Source organism: Oryctolagus cuniculus, chromosome 2 (assembly GCF_051225735.1).
Source record: "Oryctolagus cuniculus isolate XC-2025 breed Fujian yellow rabbit chromosome 2, ASM5122573v1, whole genome shotgun sequence".
Lineage (NCBI taxonomy): Eukaryota > Metazoa > Chordata > Mammalia > Lagomorpha > Leporidae > Oryctolagus > Oryctolagus cuniculus.
The window spans coordinates 54859266-54874393 of NC_142868.1; the positions used below are offsets into that span (position 1 = coordinate 54859266).

The 15128-nt window shown below is 33.7% G+C and overlaps 1 protein-coding gene and 1 pseudogene across 1 annotated transcript in view; one reads left to right on the forward strand and one right to left on the reverse strand.

Moving 5' to 3' along the window:
* GALNTL6 (polypeptide N-acetylgalactosaminyltransferase like 6) overlaps positions 1-15128 on the forward strand; it is a 1246993-nt gene that overhangs the window by 508855 nt on the left and 723010 nt on the right. Inside the window, exon 5 of the mRNA XM_002709470.5 lies at positions 5132-5298. Within this exon, the coding sequence (XP_002709516.1) occupies positions 5132-5298 (167 nt within the window). The remainder of the gene's footprint in view (positions 1-5131; positions 5299-15128) is intronic.
* LOC138848790 (translation machinery-associated protein 7 pseudogene) lies at positions 10547-10739 on the reverse strand (annotated as a pseudogene).

Here is a 15128-nt window from a genome sequence, read left to right on the forward strand (position 1 = left end):
TATTAAAATTTACTTTTTACCTCTTTCTATTGTTGAAAAAACATTATTTTGTCAAGCCACTGAAGTAACAGATAAATCAATAAAATCACAAATGAATAAATATATGTATGTTTTAAAGCAAACAATGTTACTTAAGTTAACTTTTAAAAAATCAGTTAAGCAAATGTCGATATAAAATATCAGAATAATATAAGGCCGGCGCCGTGGCTCAATAGGCTAATCCTCCACCTTGCGGCGCCGGCACACCGGGTTCTAGTCCCGGTCGGGGCGCCGGATTCTGTCCCGGTTGCCCCTCTTCCAGGCCAGCTCTCTGCTATGGCCAGGGAGTGCAGTGGAGGATGGCCCAGGTGCTTGGGCCCTGCACCCCATGGGAGACCAGGAAAAAGCACCTGGATCCTGGCTCCTGCCATCGGATCAGCACGGTGCGCCGGCTGCAGCGGCGGCCATTGGAGGGTGAACCAACGGCAAAAGGAAGACCTTTCTCTCTGTCTCTCTCTCTCACTGTCCACTCTGCCTGTCAAAAATAATAATAAAAAAAAAAAAAAAATATCAGAATAATATATATCGTTTCTGTTTTGGAATATTATAGAAGAGTGTGAGAATTTTATTATTTATTTCATTACTATCAACAGTTCAGCATATTGTGTAGAGACCAGTTTGAATGGATTTTTGTCAGCCTTTTAAATGCTTAGATAATTTGTCATTTTTCTCAACTATATAAAGATTTAAGCTATTTATTTTGTCATGGTGAAGTTTGAATTTTATATCCACTTAGATAAATTATTCCTCAAAAATAAGGTGTCCTCATCTCTGAGATATTCCTAAACATTAAGTCAATTTTATGTAAACACTTATTTGAAAATAGTGCAGCAATATGAAATGCAAAAATTGCAGGCATTTTTACCCATATTCCTGTAACTTATTACAACAAGCATTTTAATTTGTCTCCATTTTCTCCTTACATTTGTAACTTTGCTATTTATTTCAAGCATAAACATATAATTTGTGTTTGATTTTATTTTATTTCTTAAACACACTTTCATACTGATATGCTGTCTTCATATTTAACAAGCTTCCATTCTCAACCAGACTTGACATTAAATCTGACATGCACAGATTCAGGTTCTTAATAAAGCCCTGGATATGCTTCAGTATGTCTAGTAATACTGAATGCAGTCATCTGCATCACAACTGCTGAAATACAGTGCTTGAGTTTGGTGGTGAATTCAATTTTCTATGAAGCAGCTTAAGCACTAGAATGGCTGACTATAATTCAATCAGATTAAATATTGTTACAGAGAGAATGGTTTTCCTTAAAGTAAAAATCAGATCTGTACCCTCATCATTTTTTGCCAGAACTATCACAATCTATAATCTTCCTACTGAGAGTCTTCGGTTTTTAATGTATTGTCTTCCTTGCTGCCTGAGGAATATGTAAACATGCCCCTGTCTTCCACATGATTAACAACATCTGAAATACTTCATGTTGACTTCAGGCTAAAGTCCAAATTCCTTAGAATTGCTCTCAGAATCCTACGTGATCTGTTCTCAACCTACAGACTTATCTACAAGGACTTCTCTAATTCTATCAGACCAAGTAGGTTACATTTTCTCCAGGCTCTCAGTGCCTATGTGACTTCTGTTTTATCACTTGTCTCATTTGAGTCTGATCGTTTTACATATCTGCCTGTTTGTGAATTCAGAAGGAAGAGACTGTAATATATTTCTCTCTCTCTGTATCTTAAGTGTCTCTCACTTTCCCTCTCCTTCCCTCCAAAGGGAGTTTCCAACCCCCTTACAAAGATAGTTTAACAGTTAAATGAATAACAATCAAAATATCAACAATGACAGCGATAATAATGATGGGATTTATCAATATTTACTATTATCAGATACAATGTTACACTAAGTGCATTACCTACCTTACTTACATTTCATTCTTATTAACACATTATCAAGACTTTGATAGCTCCTACAGTATCCATATGAGAAAACTAATCTTAAAGAAATAAATAACTTGCCTAATTTCATCTGCTGTTTTAGTAGCAAACCTGTCATTTGAAATTCATTTGATCTATAAAACATGATTGATCAATACCTGAGAAATAATTCCCAGGTATAAGAAAGTAATGTTTGCATATATTTTATTGACAAATTATGGATATCAATGTAAAAAGGTAAGTACTGAATGTCTACTAGCTATGAGAGTTCCATTTATATAGACCCACTGTAAAGTTCGTGTTATTGTATTTTACAGGCACAGAGAAGGCTCTGAACAAAGCATCATTAATAATTTAAAAATCAAAAGAATTAATGAAATGCATGTGTGACAATTTAAAAAATTTAAAATATCTTCAGGTGGAGCAAATGACAAGCTTCATACTTCAACATAAATAAGAATATTACTTAACAAATGACCATCACTTTATAGTTGAGACTGTTACTGCCAAATGTAGTATAATTTAAATGCCATTGTCCAAGGTTCATCTTCTCTACATTCAGATCCTGAGACAAAATTTTGCCTACAATAGTTTCTGTGACATAAACACAGGAAGCACTGAGGAGCACAATGGGAACAAAAATAAGTATGATGGGAAAGGCAGAGTGCGAGTGCTTAGTAAATGATGCATTGTTAAACTGCTTATCTCTATGGCAACTGAAGCTCAGCATTGCTGGGAATCTCCAGGAGACAATGGAGAACATATTACAGAGTTATCTCACCATTGTTCTATTTGTTCTTCAATTCCCATTCTTCATTTATTGCTACTTGCTCCAGGAGTATTAATTTCCTCTAGAACATATGATCTGCCTTTTGTGCAGAAATGAGGGAAAACTCTCAAAAGAGGATCTTCCTGGCTCACACTGGAATGGTGTGGACTAAGGGGATGTTGGTGGTGCAAAGACATCATCTGCTAGAGCCTGTCATTCACAAGCCTCTTCTTGAAACAAAACACATCTATCTTGAACTATATGCATATATAGATAGACTAACAGGTAAAAGATAAACATAAACATGTAGCATTTTATATATATAGACATATAAATGCTATATACCAGATGCTGATTTTTTAAATTTTTCCTTTATAAAAAGAGAACCAACTTCATGTATATCATATATACAATTTTAAGATCCTAATGATGTTTTCTGCCTTACCCTTTCTCCTTCATTTAATCCCACCTTCCCTCAGTCTTTTCTTATTTTTCTTTTAATTTTTACAATATAAACTGTCAATTATCTTTATAAGATAATGATATGACACTCCAACCATAACATAGACAAAATTGGGTTCATTGTCTTCACCCTTAATCCTTGAAACCCTGAAATGTGAACCTCACACACTGTTTTCCTGTATCAGTCTATATTTCATTGGATAGATTGATTACGCTCAATCATGAGAAATCTTAAAAAACTTTTCTTGGTTATCAAGTCATGTCAATTCTATTACCAAATATATTTTAAACCTGTTTTCCATAAGCCAACTTCAACCCTTAAATTTTTAAAATAATTCCCCCAAATTGGTTCAAAGGACACAGAAATATTCTTTTAGCACTCCATTAAACTTTTGAATCTACACTATCAATGTCATTTAAAATTGCAATTGCCTGTTAGTCTGTTTCCCATTAAACTGTATATGAGGAAGGACTAGGTATTGTTCAATGTTTTAACTCTACCTTGGAGTCTGGCTTATATCAAACTCTCAGAAAAACATTGTGACTTGAATGAATGGATGAGTAAATGAGTGAGTAGAAGGTATTTCACACTTTATGTGTAGTTGTAATTTGAGCTCATGCAGGTAGAAATTTATTGAAAATTTGGAGAGAAAACCTTTTTGCATATGATTAGTCTTGCATCCTTTTCTGCCTGCCAGTTTTCTGACTGGATTGGTCATGACTATAAGACATCTTTTGACAGTCATAACCTATTGATTATTTATTGGATATTCATCTGAAAGCCATTACTGTTTAATTAATAAGATAGTGATATGTGTAACTTGTTATCGTAATGTTTAAAGAGTAATTTCTCCTCTTAGAAATATTACTGGATTCTCAGAACCTTGTGAAATATGATGGTTTGTACAATAGGTGTGATTATTATTATTGATATATGAAGCACAGTTATTTTGGGCTATTAGCTTTGTTCAGAGAAATGATGATCTTATATAATTATGACCAAATATACTGAACTATATTAGTACTCTTTTCCAAATCTGTATGTTATATGTGAAATTACCAGCCTTGCTACACTTTTGGAAATTACTGACAGATCTAATTCATTTTATATTTTTTTTGTCATTTAAGTTGTCCTAAAATGAATTCCATGTTTTTACAGCATCTTTATGCCAACATCATAGTCTGATGTAGATAGTTTTCACAACTTTATTTATTGCTTTTAGAAACATCAAATTAACTTGTTTGATAAAAATGATAACTTTTAAATTAATTAATAGAAGGATAGAATGAAAAAAATTTTTCCATTTTGGCTTCTTGGATTATTGCATAATGGAAAATACCAACCTGAGGTTTCTTTTTCTGGTTTCTGTTAGGATTGTGATAATGTCTTTGTTTGGATTTCTTACTCTGTGGTTATAGTTATTAAATTATTATTTAGTATTAAGTGTTCTATTTTTCCATTGAAAGCCTATAGGTTTCTTTTTTTCTCCCCTATAGCTTTAAATACTGTCGAACCATAAAAAACACTAAAATCAAAAATGACTAATAAAGCATAATTATTACAGAAGTTAAATTTTTAAAACTTCAGAAAAGCAATCTAAACCTTAATCATGTGCTCAGTGGAAACAATTTTAATGCCTATAATTTACCCTTATTTTTATTTCATAACAATGGAAAAATGTACCTTAAGGAGAGCACATTTCTTCATCCTGACATATCTGAGCCTCTAATACAAAAGAGAATAAAATAATTGTTTCATTAAAATTTAAGTGAAAGGGTATCATTAAAGAATTCTCTGAATGAAGAGAATAACTATTACAATGTACAAGTTCTTGCTGTGAAAGTATTAGGCAAAGTCATGTTTTTACAGTTGTCTGATAACAGTGAATAAACAACAATATAAGATATACAATAGTTTTGCATTTCATTTAGCTATTTTTTCTTCCTTCATCATCTCCAGCTGCAAGCACAAGATGTACTTGGAAAGACTGCCAAACACCAGCATCATTATCCCATTTCATAATGAAGGTTGGACTTCACTCCTGCGGACTATACACAGTATAATTAACCGAACTCCAGAGAGTCTGATAGCAGAAATCATTCTAGTAGATGACTTCAGTGACAGAGGTAAGACAAAGTTGAGAACACTTTATCTGATTTTGTTATCACCATGTAATAATTAAGGGCTTTTTAAAAAAGATAGTGTTTCTTCTGATTCTATCCAAAAGGTGATTATAAAGTTTTATTTATATAGTAACTACAGAAACCACTGGCTAATTAGAAAAAAAAGTTAATGAGAAGCTATTGGTGTCTGGGGAACTGTGCATTCTATTTCTGTTGTAAATTAGACAGGAGTTGGCAAAACGCCTCAGATTTTACTTTCAGATTCAGACAAGCATCACAAAATATATTAGTGTAACTACACGTGAGTGGTGAGACATTGAAGTAGAGCTATAAAATCTGTTCCTGTTTCTGAAAAGTGTATCTACTCTATTATTTACCAGTATGGCACATTATCCAGGCTGTGCTTGTGTTACTTCATATATATTAGAAATTATGAGAGACCCAAATACATATATTTGCTTGGCAGTACTAGTTATTGTATCCTATCTGAACAACAACAAAAATAATTTGATGTATAGAGTATTAGAAAATTTGACAGAAGTTTTAATATTTTTACCCAGTTGATAAAACATAGTTTGGTTTGTAAGACAGGAGAATAATATTACAGAAAGTTTCCTGAGAGTAAGATTTCATAAGGCAGATTGTGTCTAAATATAGGAGTTGTTAACATGCAGAGAAAGTAAAGCCCCTCTTATCTGGATTTTTCTTTTGAAAAAGGAAACCTTTCTAATGATATTCATGTAGTTGGTAATATAATTTTCTACCATATATTTCATTGTATGAAGAAGTTTTACTTACCTGTGTTTAAGAAAGAATGACAGTAAAAAGATCTGAATATTATTCTTATGTCTCGAAAGAATATTCATCTTGAGATCATATGGGTTAATTGAGGTTTGGGGAATTTCATTTACTGCAAAAATGTCATTTTGTCATAGTGTTCAAAAATTCTGTGAAAGATTTCCCAGTGTGTTAATTTTGTGGATTTGTTAAAACAGAGTTCTGGTTTTCAATGACTTATTCTAAGTAACAATTCAGGGTTACTCAACATCTGTTTGTGTTGTTGGAGCTTAAGTGACAGAGATGCAGTTGTTCAACAATAATCAATTAAAATGTCAACTAGTGCCTTGATCATTTAGGTTTGATTCCAAAGAGTGTTTTGTCTTCTGTTTTTTTGGGAAGGTATGATTTCAGTACTACCAAATAATAAGAGCAGTACCTAAAACTGAAATTTTCAGAGATTTAAAAAATATTTAAATAGAACATTCACTTATTTTTATTCTAATTGAGGCTACTTATTTCAAAAATAGTCACTCTTACCTCAAACTAAAAATAGGTACTTAATGTGTTAAAACTAAATTTTCTTTAAAAAAATGAAAAAGAATAGAAAGATAGATGAAGATTATTAAATGAATGGTATTTTTGGTTAGTATCTGGAGAAATAAGGCAGTTTCTCTTTTTAGTGATTTTCTGCATGATTAACTTTGCCCTGGTAAACTATTTGTTATAGCAGATTTTGACCTGACAGTAACATAGTAAGAAATATTTGATAAGAAATTGTAGTTTATAGAGTATGTTTTGTTGAATATTTCTCATAGGGTATTTTTGAACTGAATGTCTCTAAAGAGAGAGAGAAAATAATGGCCCTTTCATTTTATCATATCATCATTGGTACAGTAGCAACTTTAATGGACTTTCCGTATATGATGTTAGCTGGGAAATAGGCAAACTGTCAATGTAATTAATGTTTGTGAAGTAGAACAACAGGAATAGAGTTATTTGGAATAATAATGGTGATTTTGTTAGCTTTTTATTGGACATTTTGAAGAATAGTCATTATTTTAATACTTAAATAAAACTTTCATTTAGGTATTCTACTCCTGTGAGCCATCAAGTTTAAAGTATTAATTTATAATCAAACATAAAAGTGAATTGGAAAGAATAAATGATAAAAATAGTTCTCTAATCTTTTATAATACATCACAATATTAAAGTTATATGAAATAGAAAAGACCCTCCTGCCAATTCTTTCTTTGGATTATAAGATCTTTTTTGATAGTATTAGTTGGTGTTTTATAGTGTTTGAGTGGAACTATGGAGCACTTCTTCTGCTTTCTGAATTATGGGGAATATAAAGATTTAACAGATTGGGCAGGTCAGAATTCCAACACAACTATTACCTGTTTGATATTGGCTAAATTAACTTCTTATGTCTCAGACATTTGGTCAAAATGGGAAGAACGATAGTGACTCTTCAGAGAGAAGTTATGATGGAGAATGATCATGGATGGGTCAGTGACACAGGTTGGTAATTACATAGCAGAGTGATTGCTCTCACCACCAAATACTCTCCAATTTTATAGCATATAGTTTCCATAGGCTTTAAGGAGATCCTCTTGATTTAATCAAATCTAGTCCACTAAAGTGTCTGCAGAGACAACAGCAGTCGCTTAGAAGACTTGTGAAGACTATGGTAACTCATACTGTATTGCAAAAATTGTATTGTTTTAATGTTTAAAAATGTTGGACATGATCAACTGTTGAAATAAAATAAAGTTCTAAGTAAATAATAAAGAAACTATATTACCCACCAAAATTACACAAATGTTCAACATATTATGTTTTAAGATAATTTTTACCACTACAAAACAAAAGCTTTCCTAAGATGTCTCTTGTTTGCAGAACCTCTATGAGAAACTTTTTTCCTTCTTTATAATATATCCATATAATTGTGCTGTTAAGAACAGTAATTAACATAATTTTTTTGGACAGCTTCAGAAAACATAATCTTGTGGCATAGAAAATCATTTCCACCAACCCTTTAAAAAATCAGATTAATTAGACTAGACAAATTTTAAGGTACAGGAGGATATAGAAAGTCTGTTGGCTTCCCTTAGGAAATTATTTCTGAAGCATTGCACTCTAAATTTATTTTCAGGATACATACCAATTCCAATTCTGTTCCATATGCAATTTATCATCATTTTGCTATTCCTCTTCTGGATATTCTGCAATGTCTTTTGGCCAAAGGCAATAAATTTTTAACAAGATTTAATCAAATATTACTGTCTTATGTTTTATATCCTCAAGGTCACTAGAATAGCTACCCATGAAAAAAAATAGAAAGTCAATGCTTTATTCATATTATTAGCACCAGTAAAATCAACAGAATTCATATTTCCAACAACTGTTAAATATTGTGATTGGCAAATTTTGAACAGTAGGATTCATACCAATAAAGAAAGAGAAACACTAAAACATTAATAATAATAAAATATTTCTAAATTATTACCAAATGATTTTTAAACATCTGTCCAAATAGGATTGACCCAGTTCTTAAAATGTTTTTTTTTATAAAGTGAGTATCCCATCAAACTTTTCTTAGTGTAGATATTTTTCCTAAGGCAAATTTGGTATACAGAATATTATTTTAGCTTCACAACATAAGCTTACCATGTATAAAAACATGAAGGTTCAGGCCTGCAGGTAAATTTTCAACAACTACCACTGTGTTTTTGCTTTCTGAAGCTTACGAAAGTTAGTGAATGTGACTTTTTTTTTTCTGCAGTAAGCTCTCAGAAATACATTTAACAACTTAACTTGAGGCCTATAACAAGGCTTCATGATGACTTTAAAGCAGGACTAATCCCAGGCTTATCTCCAAATTCCAGGCAACCTTAACAGCATCCACATGGAAACTGCTGAAATGTGTGAAATAAGCTGAGGCTTAACCTCAGAGATAGGGTATATTTGAACCTGACAATTCTCTAAACTCTGTGTGCTCAGATGAATGCAATTCCAAATTGCGGATAGTCACAGAAGAGCTGCTGACACACTTTCCTTAATGCTAATATGAAGGTATTACCATGCACCCCGACACAGAAACACAAACACAGGACATTCACACCACACTCATTCTTGCCTCTGCTTGTCTGTAACTTCCTAGTCAGAAAAAGTAGATAGTTGAAAATTTGAGTTTCACAAAGATTTATAGTTCTCTATGTACTACTTAGAGGGAAAAATTCTCCTAAGTCACAATGCCAGGGACTTTAAATAAATCCAGGTCTTTCTTTCTCAGCTAGTCTATATGCTTTCTACCCAGAGAATGGGCTGTAAACTAGCAACATCAGCAGCATTGTGATACTTGCTAGAAATTCAGAATTTTAGCCAGAATAGTTGGAGTCTTCATTTTGATCTGATCAACATGTAGTTGTTACAAAAAGTAAAATTTGAAAATCCCTGTCATGTTTTCGAAAGTGGAGTTGGAGCTAAACTGAATAATGTAGGGGCATAAATTATCTAATTTCAAAAAATAACCTTCCTATTCCTTATGCAGGTTTTTATGGAATGAATTTTGTTTGTTTATATTATTTAATGTGTAATTCATATTGAATTTATATGTTTGTCAAGGACCTCTACATTATTTCATTATTGTTAGATTCCTGTGATGGATCTTGGCATTTTCACAAACTTGTAAACGCTTTGCATTCTTATGAGCTCATTTTATAGCATTTTGTGTTTAATTTCAGGTTACTGCCATTACCCCTTCCCTTGCCAATTTTCCTTCTTTACCATATAAATGATGTCTTCTAACATTTTATAGATCTATTTTGCTTTGGAATCATTCAATAATTTTATGCTAGGTTCAGAAACAGAGAAAAAAAAGACCAAATATATATGATAATAGTGCAAAGGAGTCTTTATAAAGATCTGTGTTACCATGAAAATGTCCAGCCTGTTCACATAGTTGAAAGTGTTTATAAACCTTTAAAAAACAGGAAAAACAAGGATATTTTAAATGATTTCACAAAGGATATAAACAAGTCTTTAATCTCAATTGCTTTTTTTGTAAATAGTCCCTTAGAAACACTAAGGGAAGCTTCTATAAGCAAAACATCAGCACACATTTTCCAACAATTCAAATTTGGACACCATCCATGTGAAATGGTGGTATGATAGCTGGAGAATGGGAGTGCACTTCTATTTTCTATTATGAAATCCTAACACTAAAGTGAATGTGAAGATTCTGTGATGACAGTTGACAAAAGTATTTTAGTGCTAGTATTCCATTAGATACTCCAGGAGAGCAGGAGACAAGTGATTTTTATGTCTCAGAGCTATCAAGAGCTAGTCACCCTGAGTAAATCTTGGAATTGTTTAGATTTAATATTCAAATTTATGCTATGGCCGGGATTCGGGATGTTTAGCTAGGAATGCAATCAAGGGCATCATCACTTCAGGCACAAGGAACAGCTTACTTTTTGCCAGGTCTCTTAAATCCACCTGCAGCCGGGGGGCCCTTCCCCGCCGCCTTTGCCTTTGTCTTTAGCTCGAGTTTCTTCTGCTCCTCTCTTTTGTTTTAAAGCCTTATCTTCCTCATCCATCCCCTTGGCTTGCTTCTTGGGCTGTTTCAGGGGCTTCTTCTTGCCACCTTCCCGGCAGGACATAGCGCCTGCCGCCAGGTCCCCAGACCCTGCCACCCTAAATAGTTTCAATTGAACAGTTTTGTTTACCATTTGTAACATTTGTGGTTGTAATGGAAATGGGAACTCTGTTCTGTGTCATAAACATGGATGTAAATAATAATATGCTCTCAAAGTCAAGAGAAAATGAGCCTATGGTATGCAAGAGAAAAGTTCGTGAAGTTACAAAATATAATATCAACTCATAAAAAGGTCTTACTGCATTCATAAAATACGAGTGTTGCCTTTCCCTGGTAGAATTTGTTTAGAGTAGAATCTGTCTGAAAAGACAAGCACTTTGGGAGTTTCTCTTCCTCTTACTTTAAATTAAAAGCTCCATCTTGTATGATGTAGATGTCTACATAAACAACAGAATTTTTCTGACAAAATAATGACAGCTATATATCCTTGTTGATATATTACTTCATGTTTAGAGTAGCATTTTATTTTCTCCTTTTTCTTCTAAAGTACAAATGTGATTAATCTCCCAGGTTTGCAGGAGTGCACTGAGGGCACATAGACTTTGACAATACTTGTGATTACGAAAGCAGTGCTTTATTCTAGTAGATATCTATTTTAAGCAGATGTCCATCTTACAGTTTAGGATAAACGATCTTGAAATACACTGAAGGTGCATGTTTTTCTTAGTGAAAACATGAAGTCAGGAAACTGCAAAATGTTCTTATGGGGAAATATTCTTCTGTCTTCTACGGAAAATAAAAATACATCTCAATTACCTGAACTTTTCTGTTTTAATTAGTTTAGAATCTATATTTAGAATACATAGATGCAAATAGGTATTTTAATATATTTAACCATAATTATAACAAAATCTAATGTGCATAGTGATAATGTCATAATCGCAGTGCAATACATCTGGAAAATTTCAAATACAAGTATAAGTATTTTGGAAAATTAGAATGAAGTAATAGAAGGAAGAGGTACAATCTAAGTTCCACTGTCAAGCCCAAGCTGGACTGCATGTTAGATATCACATATAGTATTAGAGCAAATACTGATTGTTGAAAGTTATGGTTTTTTTTGCTTTCCTTTGTCATTGAAGAGTATTTTGTGTACTTAAATGAATGAGACAAACAAAAGATACCATTATTGTCGCTCCCCCTCTTCATGGAGGAACGACACTAAACCCTGCCTAGGCTTCCTATTCGAGTCACGGCACCATTATGTCGCTCCCCCTCTTCGTGGAGGAACGACACAGGACCCTGCACTGTTCTTTCGTCTGCTCGGCCCTCCCCGGGTTTGCTGCTGGTTCTTCCCGGGTTGGCTACTATCCCTTCCACCTCCGTGGAAGGGCGGTTCCCCCTGGCCACATTCCCCACTTCCACAGGGGAGCGGCACACCGCCGGCCGGCTCTCTCGGGGGCTGCACAGGTGTTCCCCTTAGATGTTCCCCTTAGATGTTCCTGGTGCATGCCGTCTCTCTCCTCCTTTATAGTCCTCTTCTGCCAATCCCAACTCGGCTGCCCACACGCCGAGTACGCTGCTCTCCTCCAATCAGTAGCAAGTCCTACAGTTTATTGGCTGAACTGGAGGCAGCTGTGTAGAAGCTGTTTTCTCCTCTCCCAGCGCCATATTGTGGGAGAGCAGATGCATAGAATAAGTCTTAATTCCAGTAACTCAGTCCAGTCCAGGTTGCTCCCCACACATTATTGTCTTTAAAGTGCATGAAAACTAAGATACTTACATGTATCTTAGTCAATTGGGGAGTTATTAATTTTTGTATTCTATGAGTAGCTTTAAATTATTTAATATTTTATTTTCAACTTTATTTTAAATTAAAATTAGATAAGGAACTTCATAACTTAGTTTTGTTCTCTTTTTAAATATTCATTTGAAGGATATGAAATTGCTGTTTTAATAGGACATTAATGACTGAATTTGACAATTTTACATAAATTAATCCTTAATTTTAAAATCCTTGTATCCCTGGATTAAAAATTTATTGTAGGCTCATGTTTTAAACCAATGCAATAAAAGACAGAAGAAAGCATCAGGTAGTGGATGAGCTGATCTGGCTTTCCAGTTGCTTACTCTGGAGGAAAATTCTACATGGTTGACTTAATATAGGTTTGGCATAGAAAAGAGATGCTTCTTTTTAAAGCAAAACTGTTGCAGCTCACCATTGTCACAAAGGCATGACTTCTTCAAGAAAAATAAATTGTACAGTTCATTTTATGGCAGATTATATCCCATGTATTTTCTTTGCAGATAGCTATTTTGAATAGGATGTCATTTGTGTGAAACCATTTTATGGATGTTGGGCTTCAGATCTTGGACATGCATCACTTTCTCTAATGAAATAAAAAGTTATGGCTTATGATAATTCTTGTCAGTGAACCTCTCATTGAGAGTGTTAACAATACAGTGTTCTGGGTTTCATGCAGCAATTTGTAACACTCAATGATCTATCTTCTCTTAATTAAAAAATAAATGCTTTGACACAATGCATAAAAAGCATAAGCAAACCCTTATAATGTTTTACCTTCATTTTGAATTATATACTTGCTTGGAAAACAATCTCAACATCAGTATCTCTCAGCAGTCAAGATTTTTGATAAGCTGACAAGTTTTGAAAATCACATTCATCCTCTTTATGAAATACATTATAACAAAAATTTCCTAATAAAGCATTGAATATTTTTATCAACTACAGAGTAATTCTATCTTAGAATGCTACGATGTTTAAGATGAGAGATTTGTAGGTAAAAATACAAGTCTAATATTTTATAGATGAGTCTCAGAATAATAAGTCCAAAGTCACACAATGTGTTAATTTTATATGCTTAAATAAGGTTTAAAGAGAATCAAAACATACATTTTTCTCTCTATCTGCATGTTCCACACATGCAGTTTCAACTAACTGTGAATGAGCTGAAAATATTTTTTAAAAAATGTGAATGTACTGAACATATACAATTTTTCTTGTTATTATTCTCTAAACAATATTTACATATAATTTGTATTGCAGTAGGTAATATAAATAATTTAGAGATGCTTAATGTAAACAAAGGATGTGCATATTTTGTATGTAAATACTACATCATTTTGTAATAGAGATTTCAGCATTTACAGATTTTTGTATCCTAAAGAGTTCTGAGACCAATCTTCTTCAGATATCAAAGGACAGTCGTACAACTTTTTTGTCTAGGTATTCAAATTTCTTCTTATCTGTAGTTCTTTTTCTTTTATTTCTTCAGATGAATAATTCTGAGTAACTGAAACAATTCTGATAACTATCTTTAATAAAATTATACAACAATTATATAGACACTCCAGATAATTGGATGTAATTTATTACCTATTTTTGCTTTAGGATCAGGACAATAATAGGAACCATAATTTCACTGTGTATATACACACAGTGAATTAGTGAATTAGAGAATTCATAAAAATAATCATGACTTGAATACACAAATTCCAGCATCCATAATGGCATTCAGGGCTGCAGGGGGCCAATCAGAAAGTTCTCCAGTCTTTCTAACATCCTGAAAGGTCCTCAAAGTAGTAAAATGGATCATAAAACAGAGTTAAATATGTTTCATATAGCTTCACAGGCTGATGTAAGACAGAATTTATTGGGATGCCTTAATGGATTTGGGGCTGGCTCCTGGAAAGCGTCTGATTCCATCTTTTGGATAAAGAATTAAATAACCTAAGAAGGCTGCTTCACTTCACCCGAAGAAAGACATTTTTGAGATGGGTCTTGATGACGCAAATATCTTAAACAGATGAGGGGGGCTGATGCTGTGATGTAGCAGGTAAAGCCCCATCCTGCAGTGCCAGCATCCCATATGGGCGCTGGCTCGAGACCCGGCTGCTCCTCTTCCAATCCCATTCTCTGTTCTGGCCTGAGAAGGCAGTGTAAGATGGCTCAAGTTCTTGGGCCCTTGCGCCCACGTGGGAAACCCTAAGGAAATTCCTAGCACTTTGCTTTGGATCAGCACAGCTCCAGCCATTGCAGCCATTTGAGGAGTGAACCAGCAGATGGAAGACCTTTCTCTGTCTCTCTCCCTCTCCCCCTCCCTCTCTCCCTCCCTTCCTGCCTCTGCCTCTGCCTTTCAAATAAACAAATAAATATTATTTAAAAAAAGAAAAGAAAATGAGAGTTATATTGGCCCAGAGAGAGGCTGGAGATGGAAGAAGTGAATGGAAAAATGTCTAACATTGGAGTAGATACTAAATACATGTGTATCTTTTTTTATTGTTTTCTACCTTACTTCCCACAATCCAGATAAAAATTTCCATGTGGAATACATATTGATAGGCTGCTTGATACACTAGTGGCTATTTTACATCCAGGAAAGCTCTGACACCAACGTTGTAGCTCTTGAAACAACAACTAAGTGCTAGCAAC